This window comes from Oncorhynchus nerka, linkage group LG20 (genome assembly GCF_034236695.1).
Source record: "Oncorhynchus nerka isolate Pitt River linkage group LG20, Oner_Uvic_2.0, whole genome shotgun sequence".
In the NCBI taxonomy this organism is placed as follows: Eukaryota; Metazoa; Chordata; class Actinopteri; order Salmoniformes; family Salmonidae; genus Oncorhynchus; species Oncorhynchus nerka.
In genome coordinates, this window is record NC_088415.1 from 42,444,233 (window position 1) to 42,457,743 (window position 13,511).

The 13,511-nt window shown below is 43.2% G+C and overlaps 1 protein-coding gene across 4 annotated transcripts; it reads left to right on the plus strand.

The window, feature by feature from the left end:
• The first annotated feature begins 870 nt into the window (after positions 1-870).
• Positions 871-12,300, plus strand: LOC115102695 (myosin light polypeptide 6). 4 transcript variants are annotated; one of them, XM_065005515.1, is made up of 7 exons: positions 871-996; positions 1,440-1,467; positions 8,767-8,916; positions 9,164-9,337; positions 9,674-9,751; positions 10,389-10,423; positions 11,636-12,300. In XM_065005515.1, exons 1-6 carry the CDS (start codon positions 994-996, stop codon positions 10,415-10,417), a joined length of 462 nt encoding a protein of 153 aa, XP_064861587.1. In that variant the 5' UTR covers positions 871-993; the 3' UTR covers positions 10,418-10,423; positions 11,636-12,300. The 4 variants fall into 4 exon arrangements, with proteins under 4 accessions (XP_064861587.1, XP_029478780.1, XP_029478777.1 ...); XM_029622920.2 differs by having other exon boundaries at positions 872-996; positions 8,767-8,910; XM_029622917.2 differs by lacking the exon at positions 10,389-10,423 and having other exon boundaries at positions 875-996.
• Positions 12,301-13,511: the final 1,211 nt, after the last annotated feature.

Below are 13,511 nucleotides of genomic sequence, written 5' to 3' on the forward strand. Positions count from 1 at the left end.
GACTGACCTCCTCTGGGAGGGAGTGTGCTTATTTCTCTCCAGGAGATACTCAGATATAACCTTGGGGGGGTTAGTGAAAGGAGATTAAATAATCTAGTTTTCTTTCCTATATAAAAATGTTCGATCAGAAATGTAAAATCACAGAGACATCACAATTGGTAGACCTATATTTGTGTTTCATCCACATTAGGCCTGTCACTCTGTTATGAAACATCCATACTTTGCTCTCATCCATGCTTTGTATGTTACTTTGCAATAGATTAATGGTCTGCTGCATGTCTGTGTTGCGAGAGTTTATAAAGGGGTCAATATACCCATAGACTGTAAACACTCCTTGGCACTTTGTCCTCATTGATCAGATGACTAGACAGGTTGTGGCCTAGTCAATGAGCTAGTCTCAGAACCTAAGGAATCCAACACCATTTCTAGAACAGGCCAAGGTGAGTATAATGTAGCTAGGCCTATGACAGTTTCAAAATGTTTAAAAGAGGAAACGGATAAAAGAGGAAATTAGAAGGGCTAGTTATAGATCTAATAATGCTCCTGAGTGGCGCAGCGGTCTAAATCAATCACTGCATCTCAGTGCAAGAGCCATCACTACAGCCCCTGGTCCAAATCCAGGCTGTATCACATCCGGCCGTGATTGGGAGTCCCATATGGCGGCTCACAATTGACCCGGTGTCATCCGGGTTTGGCCAGGGTAGGCCTTCATTGTAAATAAGAATTTGTTCTTCACTGACTTCCCTAGTTAAATAAAGGTTGAATTGAAAAATATATCTTTGGTTTTACTATGGAAAAGGGCCAGGGCAGGGGCCACTCCTACCCTGACATGGTCCCTGTCCATGGTTATGCGCACTGCGCAGATGCAGCAGAGGTGCTATGACAAGCAAGTAAACATTGCTGGGGCTGTGCTAGTAGGGCTTTTCCTCGCTGTCGACCCCTCACATTCTTCCAGCTCCCGACGTCTTCGACAACACTCCGACAGCCACAGATATGGTGGGTTCTTTAATAACCTGTATTAACTAACTAGCCATCCACTCGAAATCCTATTCTATTTCGGGAATTGTAGCTATGTCGAATTAGCTAACAGTACGTTAACTTTACTAGCTAACGTTAGCCAGTTTCATTGAGCAGAACCAACTAGCAAGTTGGCGTTTTTTCGAAGCTAGTTAGCCAACTGGCTAACGTTAGTTGCTTACTCGCCAGTTTAGCAACCCTAGCTTATTGATATAAAGTGGCATACCAGTAGCTAAATCTCAATACAATTTGCCATTGTCACCCAGATGTTAGTATTTCTCACCGACTAGTAACGTTAGCTAGCTAGTTCCTAGATAAGGGTGTGATAGAAAGTTGTCTGCCTAGCTAGCTAGCCACAGGTCTTTCGCAACAGGATTTTACAATATCATAGTAGCTAGCTAACTTGATCTTTCTTTGAACAGTCTGACTTCTCAGAAGATCAAATCATGGGTGAGTTACACATTTTGCTAACTAGATTAGCTAACTAGCTCATTTTCCCAAACTTGACCAACTATTGCATGTTGCCATCAACTCAGACAAATGCCACTTATTTTTCTTTCTTGCTCGTCTTACTTTGTCTTTACTGGCTATCATCTGCTTTATGCCTGGTCTGTCATTCCTCCTATAGTAGCAAAGTTACCACTCTTTCCCTACTGCTTGTTCTTTCCAGATTGAGTTTAACCTGGATCAAATACACGGTGAGTTAAGGCGAATCACCCTAAAATGTGTCCCCTGAGTCTTGGACCTGAATCTAACCGTGTTTAAGGCATGTTGTTGGTCTGATACGGTTGCAGTCACACCATGGATATTACGTTACAAGGTGTCACTGGTATATTTTAATGACAGACTGAGTCTTACCTGTTATTTTAGCCCATTGTGTCATGTCTGTTTCCTGTTTTTTTTACTGTCAGTAGAAACTGTTTTTATACATAGTTTCATCGGCGTTAGCTCAGATCCAGTATACAAGGTAGTAATAGGCTCCTGGTGTGTTTGTTAGTGCATTTCTATAGACAGGAAATGCACCTTGTGCATACCATAGGTCGTCACTCCACGTTCTGTGTTTGCATCAATCTGCACACATTCCCAATTGTCCCGTTCCCATGTACCATAAAAGTTTGCATGCCATCTTACTAGCTTGTCATCTCCCCTGGAGTGTTCCCTTTCCTTTTTTGGAGTTAGACAAAGACTAGTAGATGAGTCTTCTCCACTCCCTGGCTTGTTTAATCATGGCTGACAATACAGCTCTCTGTCCCTCGCTCCTCCATGACCTAATATGGTGTTGGGAAATGGAACTCAGCGGGCCATGGGGGAAGAGGGAGGCACATTCCTGAGAACAGGAAAAATTACAACAGACCACTGCTGTGTTTGCCTGTAGTTCTGAAGGGATATCCCATACTCTGCAGGCCAGGGTTACGGTCAATTACACTTCAATTTGGGAAGTATATGGACACTTAATTTAAATGTACTTCCTTTTCAGTTTATTTCCTGATTTCACAGAATTGAACAGGAATTGGCCCCTAGTCTGATAAGTGGTCCTAGAACCGAGAGACCACCACCAAGCGCTTACATCATTTCTCCTTCTAGGCCTTTTAGTTGCTTATGGGCCCTTTCTAGTTAGTTCGGCCAGCTTCTTTATAAGACTTTGCTACTACTAATCAACCTGTTTGTTTTAAGGAAATGTTCAGCTGAATAGTAAAAAAATGAAACCAAATGGACTGATCTCAATAACCTATGGTTGAGATGCTTTGGCATTGTCATTGCTTCTACACTGTCTGCTATGGATTTAGTGTTTTCTTTGCCCTACACTAATACTCAGTAGAAACCTGCATGCCTCCTTGGAAGGCTTCGATAACATCTCCCGACCTTATATTACGCAGACCTATTTAAGGTCATCAAATATTCAGATGGAAGTAAATGCACAAAAGAGATTAGGACATTTGAGAACTTACTGGTGCGAAGACTCAAGTGTTGGTTACATAGGAATTCATATCAGATTTTTTTTCTCTCCCTTGTTGATATTTGAGTCTACAGTGTTAGCTTAATTAGGCACATTTACAAAGCTCATGATAGTTAGTGTAGGCAGTAGCAGATGAGCCTCTTGTGGCTGTTTAGTTTGACTTGTTTGTCATTACTTGTTAATGTGGATGCGGACTAGGCAAATTCCCTTAGTGAACTGGGTGTTGTGCCATTAAAGGGGGAACCGTTGTCATATGTCATAACCGTTGTCTACAGTGGATCATTTTCCCCAGCCTTGCTTAGGTAATAACACCTGAGCAGAATGACTTCTTCCCCCATCTACGCTGCTGGCCTCAATGAACCCAAACAGCCCTTGTTATCCCGGGTAGAGTCTGATAGGCGCCTTCGTGTAAAATGTGCTGGCTTCTGTCGAAATCACACGGAGAGACCCTGTCAATGGCGCAAAATTTGCGAGAGTAGCCAGCGTCAATTCACATACACTGCGAAGCCAACGGAATTGTCATGAAAATCCACAATAAACAGTTGTATTTGTTCGCTATGTAGCCCCTGGGAGATATTATTGTGAGTTCCTTTTGACTCTCCTTAGATGTCGTACGCAAGCCGCTGTACCTATGCTGAAGTCTTGTTGCTTTGCTAGCTTTTTGGTGTTTTATTAGGGTCCCCATTAGCTGTTGCAAAAGCAGCAGCTACTCTTCCTGGGGTCCACATAAAACACAACACAGAATGACATAATACAGAACATCATTAGACAAGAACCGCTCAAGGACAGAACTACATACATTTTAAAAAAGGCACACGTAGCCTACATATCAATGCATACACACAAACTATCTAGGTCAAATAGGGGAGAGGCGTTGTGCTGCGAGGTGTTGCTTTACCTGTTTTTTTAAACCAGGTTTGCTGTTTATTTGAGCAATATGAGATGGAAGGAAGTTCCATGCAATAAGGGCTCTATATAATACTGTACGTTTTCTTGAATTTGTTCTGGATTTGGGGAAAAGACCCCTGGTGGCATGTCTGGTGGGTGTGTGTGTGTGTGTGTGTGTGTCAGAGCTGTGCAAGTTGACTATGCAAACAACTTATGGATTTTCAACACAAATGTTTCTTATTAAATGAAGTGATGCAGTCAGTCTCTCCTCAACTCGTAGCCAAGAGAGACTGACATGCATACTATTAATATCAGCGCTCTGATTACAATTAAGAGCAAAACATGCCACTCTGGGCCAGCTGCAGCTTAACTAGGTCTTTCCTTGCAGCACTGGACCACACGACTGGACAATAATCAAGTTTAGACAAAACTAGAGCCTGCAGAACTTGCTTTTTGGAGTGTGGTGTCAAAAAAGCAGAGCGTCTTTTTTTATTATGGCTAGACCTCTCCCCATCTTTACAACCATTGAATCTATATGTTTTACCATGACAGTTTACAATCTAAAGTAACGGCAAGTAATTTAGTCTCCTCAACTTGTTCAACAGCCACACCATTCATTACCTTATTCAGCTGAGGTTAAGAACTTAAGGAATGATTTGTACCAAGTACAATGCTCTTAGTTTTAGAGATGTTCAGGACCAGTTTATTACTGGCCACTCATTCCAAAACAGACTGCAACTCTTTAAGGGTTTCAGTGACTTCATTAGCTGTGGTTGCTGATGCGTATATGGTTGAATCATCAGCATACATTAAAATATATATATATATATTTAACCAGGTAGGTCAGTTGAGAACAAGTTATCATTTACAACTGCAACCTGGCCATGATAAAGCAAAGCAGTGCGACAAAAACAACAGAGTTACACAAACAAACGTACAGTCAATAACACAATAGAAAAATCTATGTACAGTGTGGGCAAATGTAGGGAGTTAAGGCAATAAATAGGCCATAGAGGCGAAATAATTCAAATTTAGCATTAACACTGCAGTGATAGATGTGCAGATGATGATGTGCAAGTAGAGATACTGGGGTGCAAAGAGCAAGAGGATAAGTAACAACATGGGGATGAGGTAGTTGGGTGTGCCATTTATAGATTGGCTGTGTAGAGGTACAGTGATCGGAAAGCTGCTCTGACAGCTGATGCTTAAAGTTGGAGAGGGAGATATGAGTCTCCAGCTTCAGTGATTTCTTTTGCAATTTGTTCCAGTCATTGGCAGCAGAGAACTGGAAGGAAAGGCGGCCAAAGGAAGTGTTGGCTTTGGGGATGACCAGGGAAATATACCTGCTGGAGCGCGTGCTACGGGTGGGTGTTGCTATGGTGACCAGTTTGCTGAGATAAGGTGGGGCTTTACCTAGCATAGACTTATAGATGACCAGGAGCCAGTGGGTTTGGTGACAAATATGTAGCGAGGGCCAGCCAGCGAGAGCATACAGGTCTCAGTGGTGGGTAGTATTTGGGGCTTTAGTGACAAAAAAGATGGCACTGTGATAGACTACATCTACATCTTTGCTGAGTAGAGTGTCGGAGGCTATTTAGTGAATGACATCGCCAAAGTCAAGGATCGGTAGGATAGTCCGTTTTAGGAGGGTATGTTTGGCAGCATGAGTGAAGGAGGCTTTGTTGCCAAATAGGAAGCCGATTCTATAATTACTTTTGGATTGGAGATGCTTAATGTGAATCTGGAAGGAGAGATTACAGTCTAACCAGACACCTAGGTATTTGTAGTTGTCCACATAATATAAGTCAGAACCGTCCAGAGTAGTGATGCTAGTCTGGCGGGAGGGTGCAGGCAGCAATCGGTTGAAGAGCATGCATTTAGTTTTACTAGCATTTAAAAGCAGTTGGAGGCCACGGAAGGAGTGTTGAATGGCATTGAAGCTCATTTGGAGGTTTGTTAGCACAGTGTCCAAAGAAGGGCCAATGTACACAGAATGGTGTCTGTGTAGAGGTGGATCAGAGACTCACCAGCAGCAAGAGCAACATGATGTATACAGAGAAGAGAGTCGGCCTGAGAATTGAACCCTGTGGCACCCCCATAGAGACTGCCAGAGGTCCGGACAACAGGCCCTCCAATTTGACACACTGAACTCTGTCAGAGAAGTAGATGGTGAACCAGGTGAGGCAGTCATTTGAGAAGCCGAGGCTGTTGAGTCTACCGATAAGAATGTGGTGATTGACAGAGTCGAAAGCCTTGGCCAGGTCGATGAAGACTGCTGCACAGTACTATCTTTTATCGATGGCGGTTATGATATTGTTTAGGACCTTGAGCGTGGCTGAGGTGCACTCATGACCAGCTCGTAAACCAGATTGCATAGTGGAGAAGGTACGGTGGGATTCGAAATGGTCGGTGATCTGTTTAACTTGGCTTTTAAAGATTTTGGAAAGGCAGGGCAGGATGGATATAGGTCTATAACAATTTGGGTCTAGAGTGTCTCCCCCTTTAAAGCGGGGGATGACCGTGGCAGTTTTCCAATCTTTGGGGATCTCAGACAATACGAAAGAGAGGTTGAATAGGCTAGTAATAGGGGTTGCAACAATTGCGACGGATCATTTTAGAAAGAGAGTGTCCAGATTGTCTAGCCCAGCTGATTTGTAGGGATCCAGATGTTGCATCTCTTTTAGAACATCAGCTGTCTGGATTTGGGTGAAGGAGAAGTGGGGAGGGGGCTTGGGCACGTTGCTGCAGGGGGTGCTGAGATGTTGGTAGGGGTAGCCAGGTGGAAAGCATGGCCAGCTGTAGAAAAATGCTTGTTGAAATGATCGATTATCGTAGATTTATTGGTGGTGACAATGTGTCCTATCCTCAGTGCAATGGGCAGCTGGGAGGAGGTGCTCTTATTCTCCATGGACTTTAGTGTCCCAAAACTTTTTGGAATTAGTGCTACAGGATGCAAATTTCTGTTTTAAAAGCCAAGCCTTAGATTTCCTAACTGACTGAGTATATTGGTTGCTGACTTCTCTGAAAAGTTGCATATCGCGGGGGATATTTGATGCTAATGAAGAACACCACAGGATGTTTTTGTGCTGTTCAAGGGCAGTCAAGTCTGGGATGAACCAAGGGCTATATCTGTTCTTAGTTCAACATTTTTTGCACTTTTAAACAGCAACCAGGCATCCTTTTCTGACGGGATGAGGTCAATATCCTTCCAGGATACCCGGGCCAGGTCTATTATAAAGGCCTGCTCATTGAAGTGTTTTAGGGAGCGTTTGACAGTGATGAGGGGTGGTCGTTTGCCCGCTACCCATTATGCATGCAGGAAATGTGGCAATGATCGCTGGGATCTTGGTTGAAGACAGCAGAGGTGTATTTAGAGGGCAAGTTGGTCAGGAGGATATCTAAGAGGGGGCCCATGGTTACGGATTTAGGGTTGTACCTCGTAGGTTCCTTGATCATTTGTGTAAGATTGAGGGCATTTAGCTTAGATTGTAGGATGGTCAGGGTTATAAGCATGTCCCAGTTTAGGTCACCTAACAGTACAAACTCTGAATTGATTGCCCCCCCCCATTGATGATCTTCACATATGGTGTCCAGGGCACAGCTGGGGGCTGAAGGGGGTCTAACATGTGGCAACTGTGAGAGACTTGTTTCTGGAATGGTGTGGAATGGAATTTTTTGAAGTAGAAGTTCATTGTTCGGGCACAGACCTGGATAGTGTGGCAGAACTCTGCAGGCTATCTCTGCAGTAGATTGGAACTTGTCGGAAAATGTTATAGTTAGGGATAGAAATTTCAGGAATTTTGGTGGCCTTCTTAAGCCAGGATTCAGACACGGCTAGGACATTCGGGTTGGCGGCGTGTGCTATAGCAGGGAGCAAAACAAACATGGACACCCATGCTTTGTTTAATGCCAGTGGCAGGTCATTGGTAAAAATAGAAGAGTAGAGGGTCTAGAGAGCTGCCCTGCGGTGCGGTACACCACACTTTACATGTTTGACATTAGAGATGCTTCCATTAAAGAAAACCCTTTGAGTTCTATTAGATAGATGGCTCTGAATCCACAATATGGCAGAGGTTGAAAAGCCATAGCACAACATCACAAGGATGTTGTAGCTAATTAACCTGACTTGTAAACAAACAAGTCTCATTCTTCTACAAACAGTGACGTTATTCTCTCTTGAAATCGGAGTCCCCGGATTTTGTTTAGGCTATAAGCCTGTGACACAAAGCACAAAGCTGCGTTTAAATTTTTTTTAAACAATGTAGCCCATTTGACTGATGAACCTTAGCTTGCAGGCAAATACATTTTAAACTACATCTTTAGTCTACTTAGCATAGGGAAGATCATAACAATTCCTATTCTGCACACGACCCACACAATTTATCTTCTTATTAAATAGACTTGCTTTCTAAGTTGACGCTTGCAGTCCATCTATTTTCTCTCATTAACTCGTATGTATTCTATTTCCAGTGTGAGCACACTCGTTCATTCGCTTAAAAAAAGCTTTTTGTTTGAATCGGGCTTTAGGCTACCCACTCCACTGTAGTTGGTGCTATCTCATTTTACTTTCCTATGTGCCACCGTGTTGATCCCGCTGGTCAGGTGAAGGGAAACCATGATTCGTTCATTCATGGAATAAGCTAATGTTAAACAATGCCAAGTTCACTAACCTGTTATTCTGGCTAAAACTACCTGAAGTAATACACACATTATCAGTTGTTTGGTGTCTTTTTTTCTCTGGCCTCTGTCTTTACATATCCAACCTCTCTTGCATTTCCAACTTGTTCACCGTCTTCCCATCTTGAAATGTTTTTGCTCCATCTCCTCTTAACCATTTAACATCCCTCTCCCAAACCCACTCCTTCTCTCCTCACACTCAACCATATCTCCCTCCCTCCTTCTAGAGTTTAAGGAGGCTTTCCTCCTCTTCGACAGAACCGGCGATGGGAAGATCAGTTACAGTCAGTGCGGCGACGTCATGCGGGCGTTGGGCCAGAACCCCGTCAATGCAGAGGTCCTCAAGGTCCTGGGCAACCCCAAGGCTGAGGGTGAGGGTGAGATACAATAGAATACTGTATACTAGTGTTCTATTTCATTATGTGCCCTAAACATATCTCTCTATCAGAACATGTTTGGACCAGGGTTCTTTGAATTTTCACAAGCGAAGGCGTTATCCGATGCCAAAATGATCTTAACCGCCTTTGACCTAGCGATCACTCTTGTGCTGAAAGGGTTGTAATGTTTAGACCCCTGTGTTCATTCATATCATCAATTAATTCATTTCCTCCACTTCTACTTCAGAGATGAACCACAAGATGCTTGACTTTGAGCAGTTCCTGCCCATGCTGCAGGCCATCGCTAAGAATAAGGACCAGGGCTCCTTTGAGGATTTCGTTGAGGGACTGCGAGTCTTTGATAAGGAGGGCAACGGCACCGTAATGGGGGCAGAGCTGCGCCACGTCCTCACCACACTAGGTGGGTTACTGGAGCGTCATTATTTTACTCTCATCCACATCTGAGGAAAGACATTTCATGTATTTAATGCAGAATGCAAATCCCTGAGCAAAAGGTTATCTAATTTGGAAGTTGACTCAGAAAATATAAATCCCAAATGTCGCAAAGATATTCTCCGTAATGTGACCATTTTTTTTTTTTTATAAAAGCACAAACATCAAGCCACACTTCAGATTTCAAGACGATTACTGATTTTAAAGTGTGTTCTTTTTAAGGTCAACACGAATGAGAACACCCAACTTTTGAACATAAGTGTAGCTATTACTTTACTAATATATGAGTTTGTCTGTCTATCAGGGGAGAAGATGACGGAGGAGGAGGTCGAGACGCTTCTTGCCGGACACGAGGATGCTAATGGCTGTATTAACTATGAAGGTGAGCGGGAGGGAGGGGAAACGGAGAATAAAAGATGGAGACACGGATGTGTTGTTGGGTCTGATTAGGTTAACAATGTGTTGCAAGTACCCCACCACCCTTACACGACTTCTACTTCTAACCACAACACCCTGGTTATGCAATGATGACCGTGCATGTTTCCTGGGCTACAGTATGTACAAAATTAAGATATGGATGTTTTGGTGCAAAGGTTTGTTTATGCAGGGATCAATATTGATAGCGCTATCTTGCAGGTAGCCTTGAGGTTAAGAGCATTGGGCCAGTAACCGAAAGGTTGCTGGTTCAAATCCCTGAGCCGACTAGGTGAAAAATCTCTCTGCCCTTGAGCAAGGCACTTATCCAGAGTGACTCATAAGAGGAATAGGGGTTAAGAGCATCTGCTAAATGACAAGTGTCGATGGCTGAAAAGTGGACACGTTTGTTTTTCTATACCGTTGAAGCAGTTGGCTGAAGAATTGAGGCGGTGAAAGTGCCAGCGATTACGATCTCCTGTCACTGCACAGCGATGCAGCTCTGCAACGTTTTGTATACAGTAACTGTTTGGTGATGGGAGAACCAGATTGTGAATACAAAAACGGAATTGGTAACATGCTGTGTAACTGTTCTTCCTCCACAGCGTTTGTGCGTACCATCATGTCTGGCTGAGCGCCGGTATGAGCAGGGCAGCAGAGGGTATACTGTAGAGCCTACTTGAACAACGGGCTTCTTCTCAGGCTCTCCTGCTTTTAGGCATCCCTGCAAAACATACACACAAAAGCTGTTATTTGCCTTGTGAACCCATTGTATATCTTGCAGTGGGATAGCCTGGTGAGAGAGAGCCCTGTTGTAGGGCAGTTTGGACTGGAGGTTTTGACTCGTTGGTAGACTCCCTGTTCTCTCCTGCTGCCCCCTGTGTCTCTCCTACCCTGAGCCTGGCTGCTACAGCAGGCCCCTCTGCATGTCTGGATATCCCCTCTGTCTGAAGGATTAGTGGAATCTTATTTGTATTCCTCGCTTCCTCACACCTTTTCCTTCAATGCGTTTTGGAGAAGAGGAGAGTGGAAATACAATTGATATTCACCCTATAGAGGGGTAGTTTATACATGCAGAGCACTCTAGCAGGAGTGGTTGTTGTACTCCATGTTGTGTTCAGAGCTGGGCTGGATAATGTAATTGAGCACCTTTTGCAGCAGCTACCCACAATGCAATTTTCTAATTTGGGCCTCTCATCACATGAATTCCATGCTGCCACAAATAGGCAGTTTGCCTTGGAAGTCTCTCTGTGGAAAGCCCCTACATGAGAATTAACACTAAATTGACCATTTGAATCAATGTGAGTATATCTTATATATTCCCCCAACTCTGACATAACAGACCAGTCACTCCTCCCTTTTTACTAACCCCAGAATTGCAGTGCATTTGCTATTTTTGCTGGCGATATCTTCTCTCCTTAAGGACACTGATTATAGCTGAGTGCTATTGTGATCTCCCCTTCTCTCTTCTAATCCCCCCCCCCCCCCCCCGATCTTTGCCTCATAGAGAAAACAAAGATGGTTTATCTTCTTTAACGGTCTCTTGGATCCAAGACCAGTCATCCTGGCCAAATCCATCCACTTTGGCTGACTAGGAGATACTGTAGAGATGATCGCTCAACCTCTGTCCTCCTCCCTCTCCCCCACTTTCCTCTACTCATGGACTTAGAGAAACAAGGGATGTACCTCCTACAACAGCATCCCGTTTATATAAAGTAAACAATGTTGAGGTCGAAGGGTTAATTTTCAAAACAACCAGGATGTTGCTGTATTTGGAGATTCCCCCCCAATTAGCTGTGAATTGGGATTCTAATGTTGTTTTTTTCTCTCTTCCTCTTTCTTCACATCACAGAACTCGTCCGGATGGTCATGAGCGGTTGAAGATCAGGAAGGACATTCCTTCCTATTCTTCGTTTTCACCCTGTTTATTTCTCTTGACGCATTTCCCCTCCTTTTTGCAACTAGTTTCCAGTCCTGCCTGTTTCCTGTGCAATTTTATTAGTTCTTCACGTCTCTTTTTTTTTCTTTTTTTTTTTCGAAAGTGCCTTTACATGCCCAAGTTAAGACCATTAGCAACCCAAGCTTCTTTAAAAAAAAAAGTTTTATGCGTCAGCCTGGTCCATTGAAATTAAGAATAAGACCAACTTGCATGTAATTAGAAGCTTGTGTGCTGCTGGCGTAACATTCCGAGAGAGAGAGAGCACTTCATACCAACTGTTTGCGCCGTCTTGCCAGTTGCCAACTCTGTCAATGGTATGACAGTGACAGCAATGGAGTTGTCGAGACGACACAAAAAGGATCTGAGACCAGGCTAATGAAGACTTGCTTTGGCTGGGAATGTCTCCCTTCCTATCGCTGCCAGAGCTATGCAGTTAGTTAACCAATATGTATAAGAAGCCATACAATCATGACGACATAGAAATCCATGAGCGGTTCAGTGGATTTTTTCCCTTTTTTTCTTCCATTTATTTGTTGCAGCGTTCAAATAAAAAAAAATGATTTTCTGAAGAAAAACAATGTGCTTTGTTTTTTTTCTAACAAATGAAAATTGTGAACATGATTTGACAGGGTGAACATAATACACCTATGAGTGTTTATTGTACAATAATTTTAGCTCCACAAATGTTTAACTGACTCATTTTGTCTTTTAACTAGTGCTCAAAAATGTGTTGCCATCTATTAAGTGGGCACAAGAGGGCAGTGTTGTGTCTGTTGCAAAAAGACCATTCGTACTCAGCACATCCAAGCAACGTCTACTGCATGTTTTGTGAATTATATGTTATGCGGTAACCATAAACCCACAATGAAACCATAACTAATTTAATGACTACAATTCTAAAAGTCTGCTTTTTATTGAATATTGTCATTATGAGTTTGTACTGTTGGAAAAGGCACTCAATGGGAATAGTTTTCTTCATATTACATGTTTCTATAGTTACGAAGTTCTCTTGTAACCAGTGTAATATTGTTCTTAAGAGCTTTTGTGTATTTTACAACGACTTCAACCTCAACGTTCATTGGCTCTGACTGCATTTTAAAAAGATAATTATTGCGTTGAGATTGTACTACAGTTAACTGATCAGTGTCTGATCCTGTATGACAATGTTCTCGATTGGAACATGAAACTGTATGACAGTGTTCTGGAACATTCCCAGTAGAATCCTGTATGTTATGTTGCTTAGTGTGCCAAGACCGATTCCTCTCTGGCTTCCTGACCTTTTCCTTATTCCCCTCACAACCAGTCAACTATTTCCTCTCATTAGGTACCAAGAGATCTATCGGTGTGTGTGCGTGCAAAAGGTAAGGTATCATAGCACAGGGGTGAATAGGTTGTCCACTAATTACTGAGCGTATGTGCACAGGCCTGTGTTTGTGTTGGATGTAAGTCAAGTGTATTGATTATTTTAAACCTGCAATTTGTGAGCGTGTGATCCTCGTGGCTCTGCATTCGACAGGGGAACCTCTAATGGCCTGCAACCTGCCTCAAAACCTCTCCACCAATTAATTTTACACTGGAATCTATCTGCCAGGACTACTGGAGAGAGCAAGCGAGGGGGCTAAGCACACACACACTTTCGATTTCTGTATTTTACTCACACACATGCACACTCTCCCTTGCACACACGCAAAGATCCCCCACTCGTTCCCACGGGCAACAGATTCACCAAAGCCCTTTAAATCCAGAAGGCCTCTCTCCTTTAATTAAAGGTTCCCCTCTGCTCTCTGCC

Excerpts from the sequence above, each read along its gene's own strand:
- LOC115102695 (XM_065005515.1), top strand. Across the intron at positions 1,468-8,766 it reads CTCAGAAGATCAAATCATGG|AGTTTAAGGAGGCTTTCCTC; the intron begins GTGAGTTACACA and ends CCCTCCTTCTAG. Across the intron at positions 9,338-9,673 it reads CCACGTCCTCACCACACTAG|GGGAGAAGATGACGGAGGAG; the intron begins GTGGGTTACTGG and ends TCTGTCTATCAG.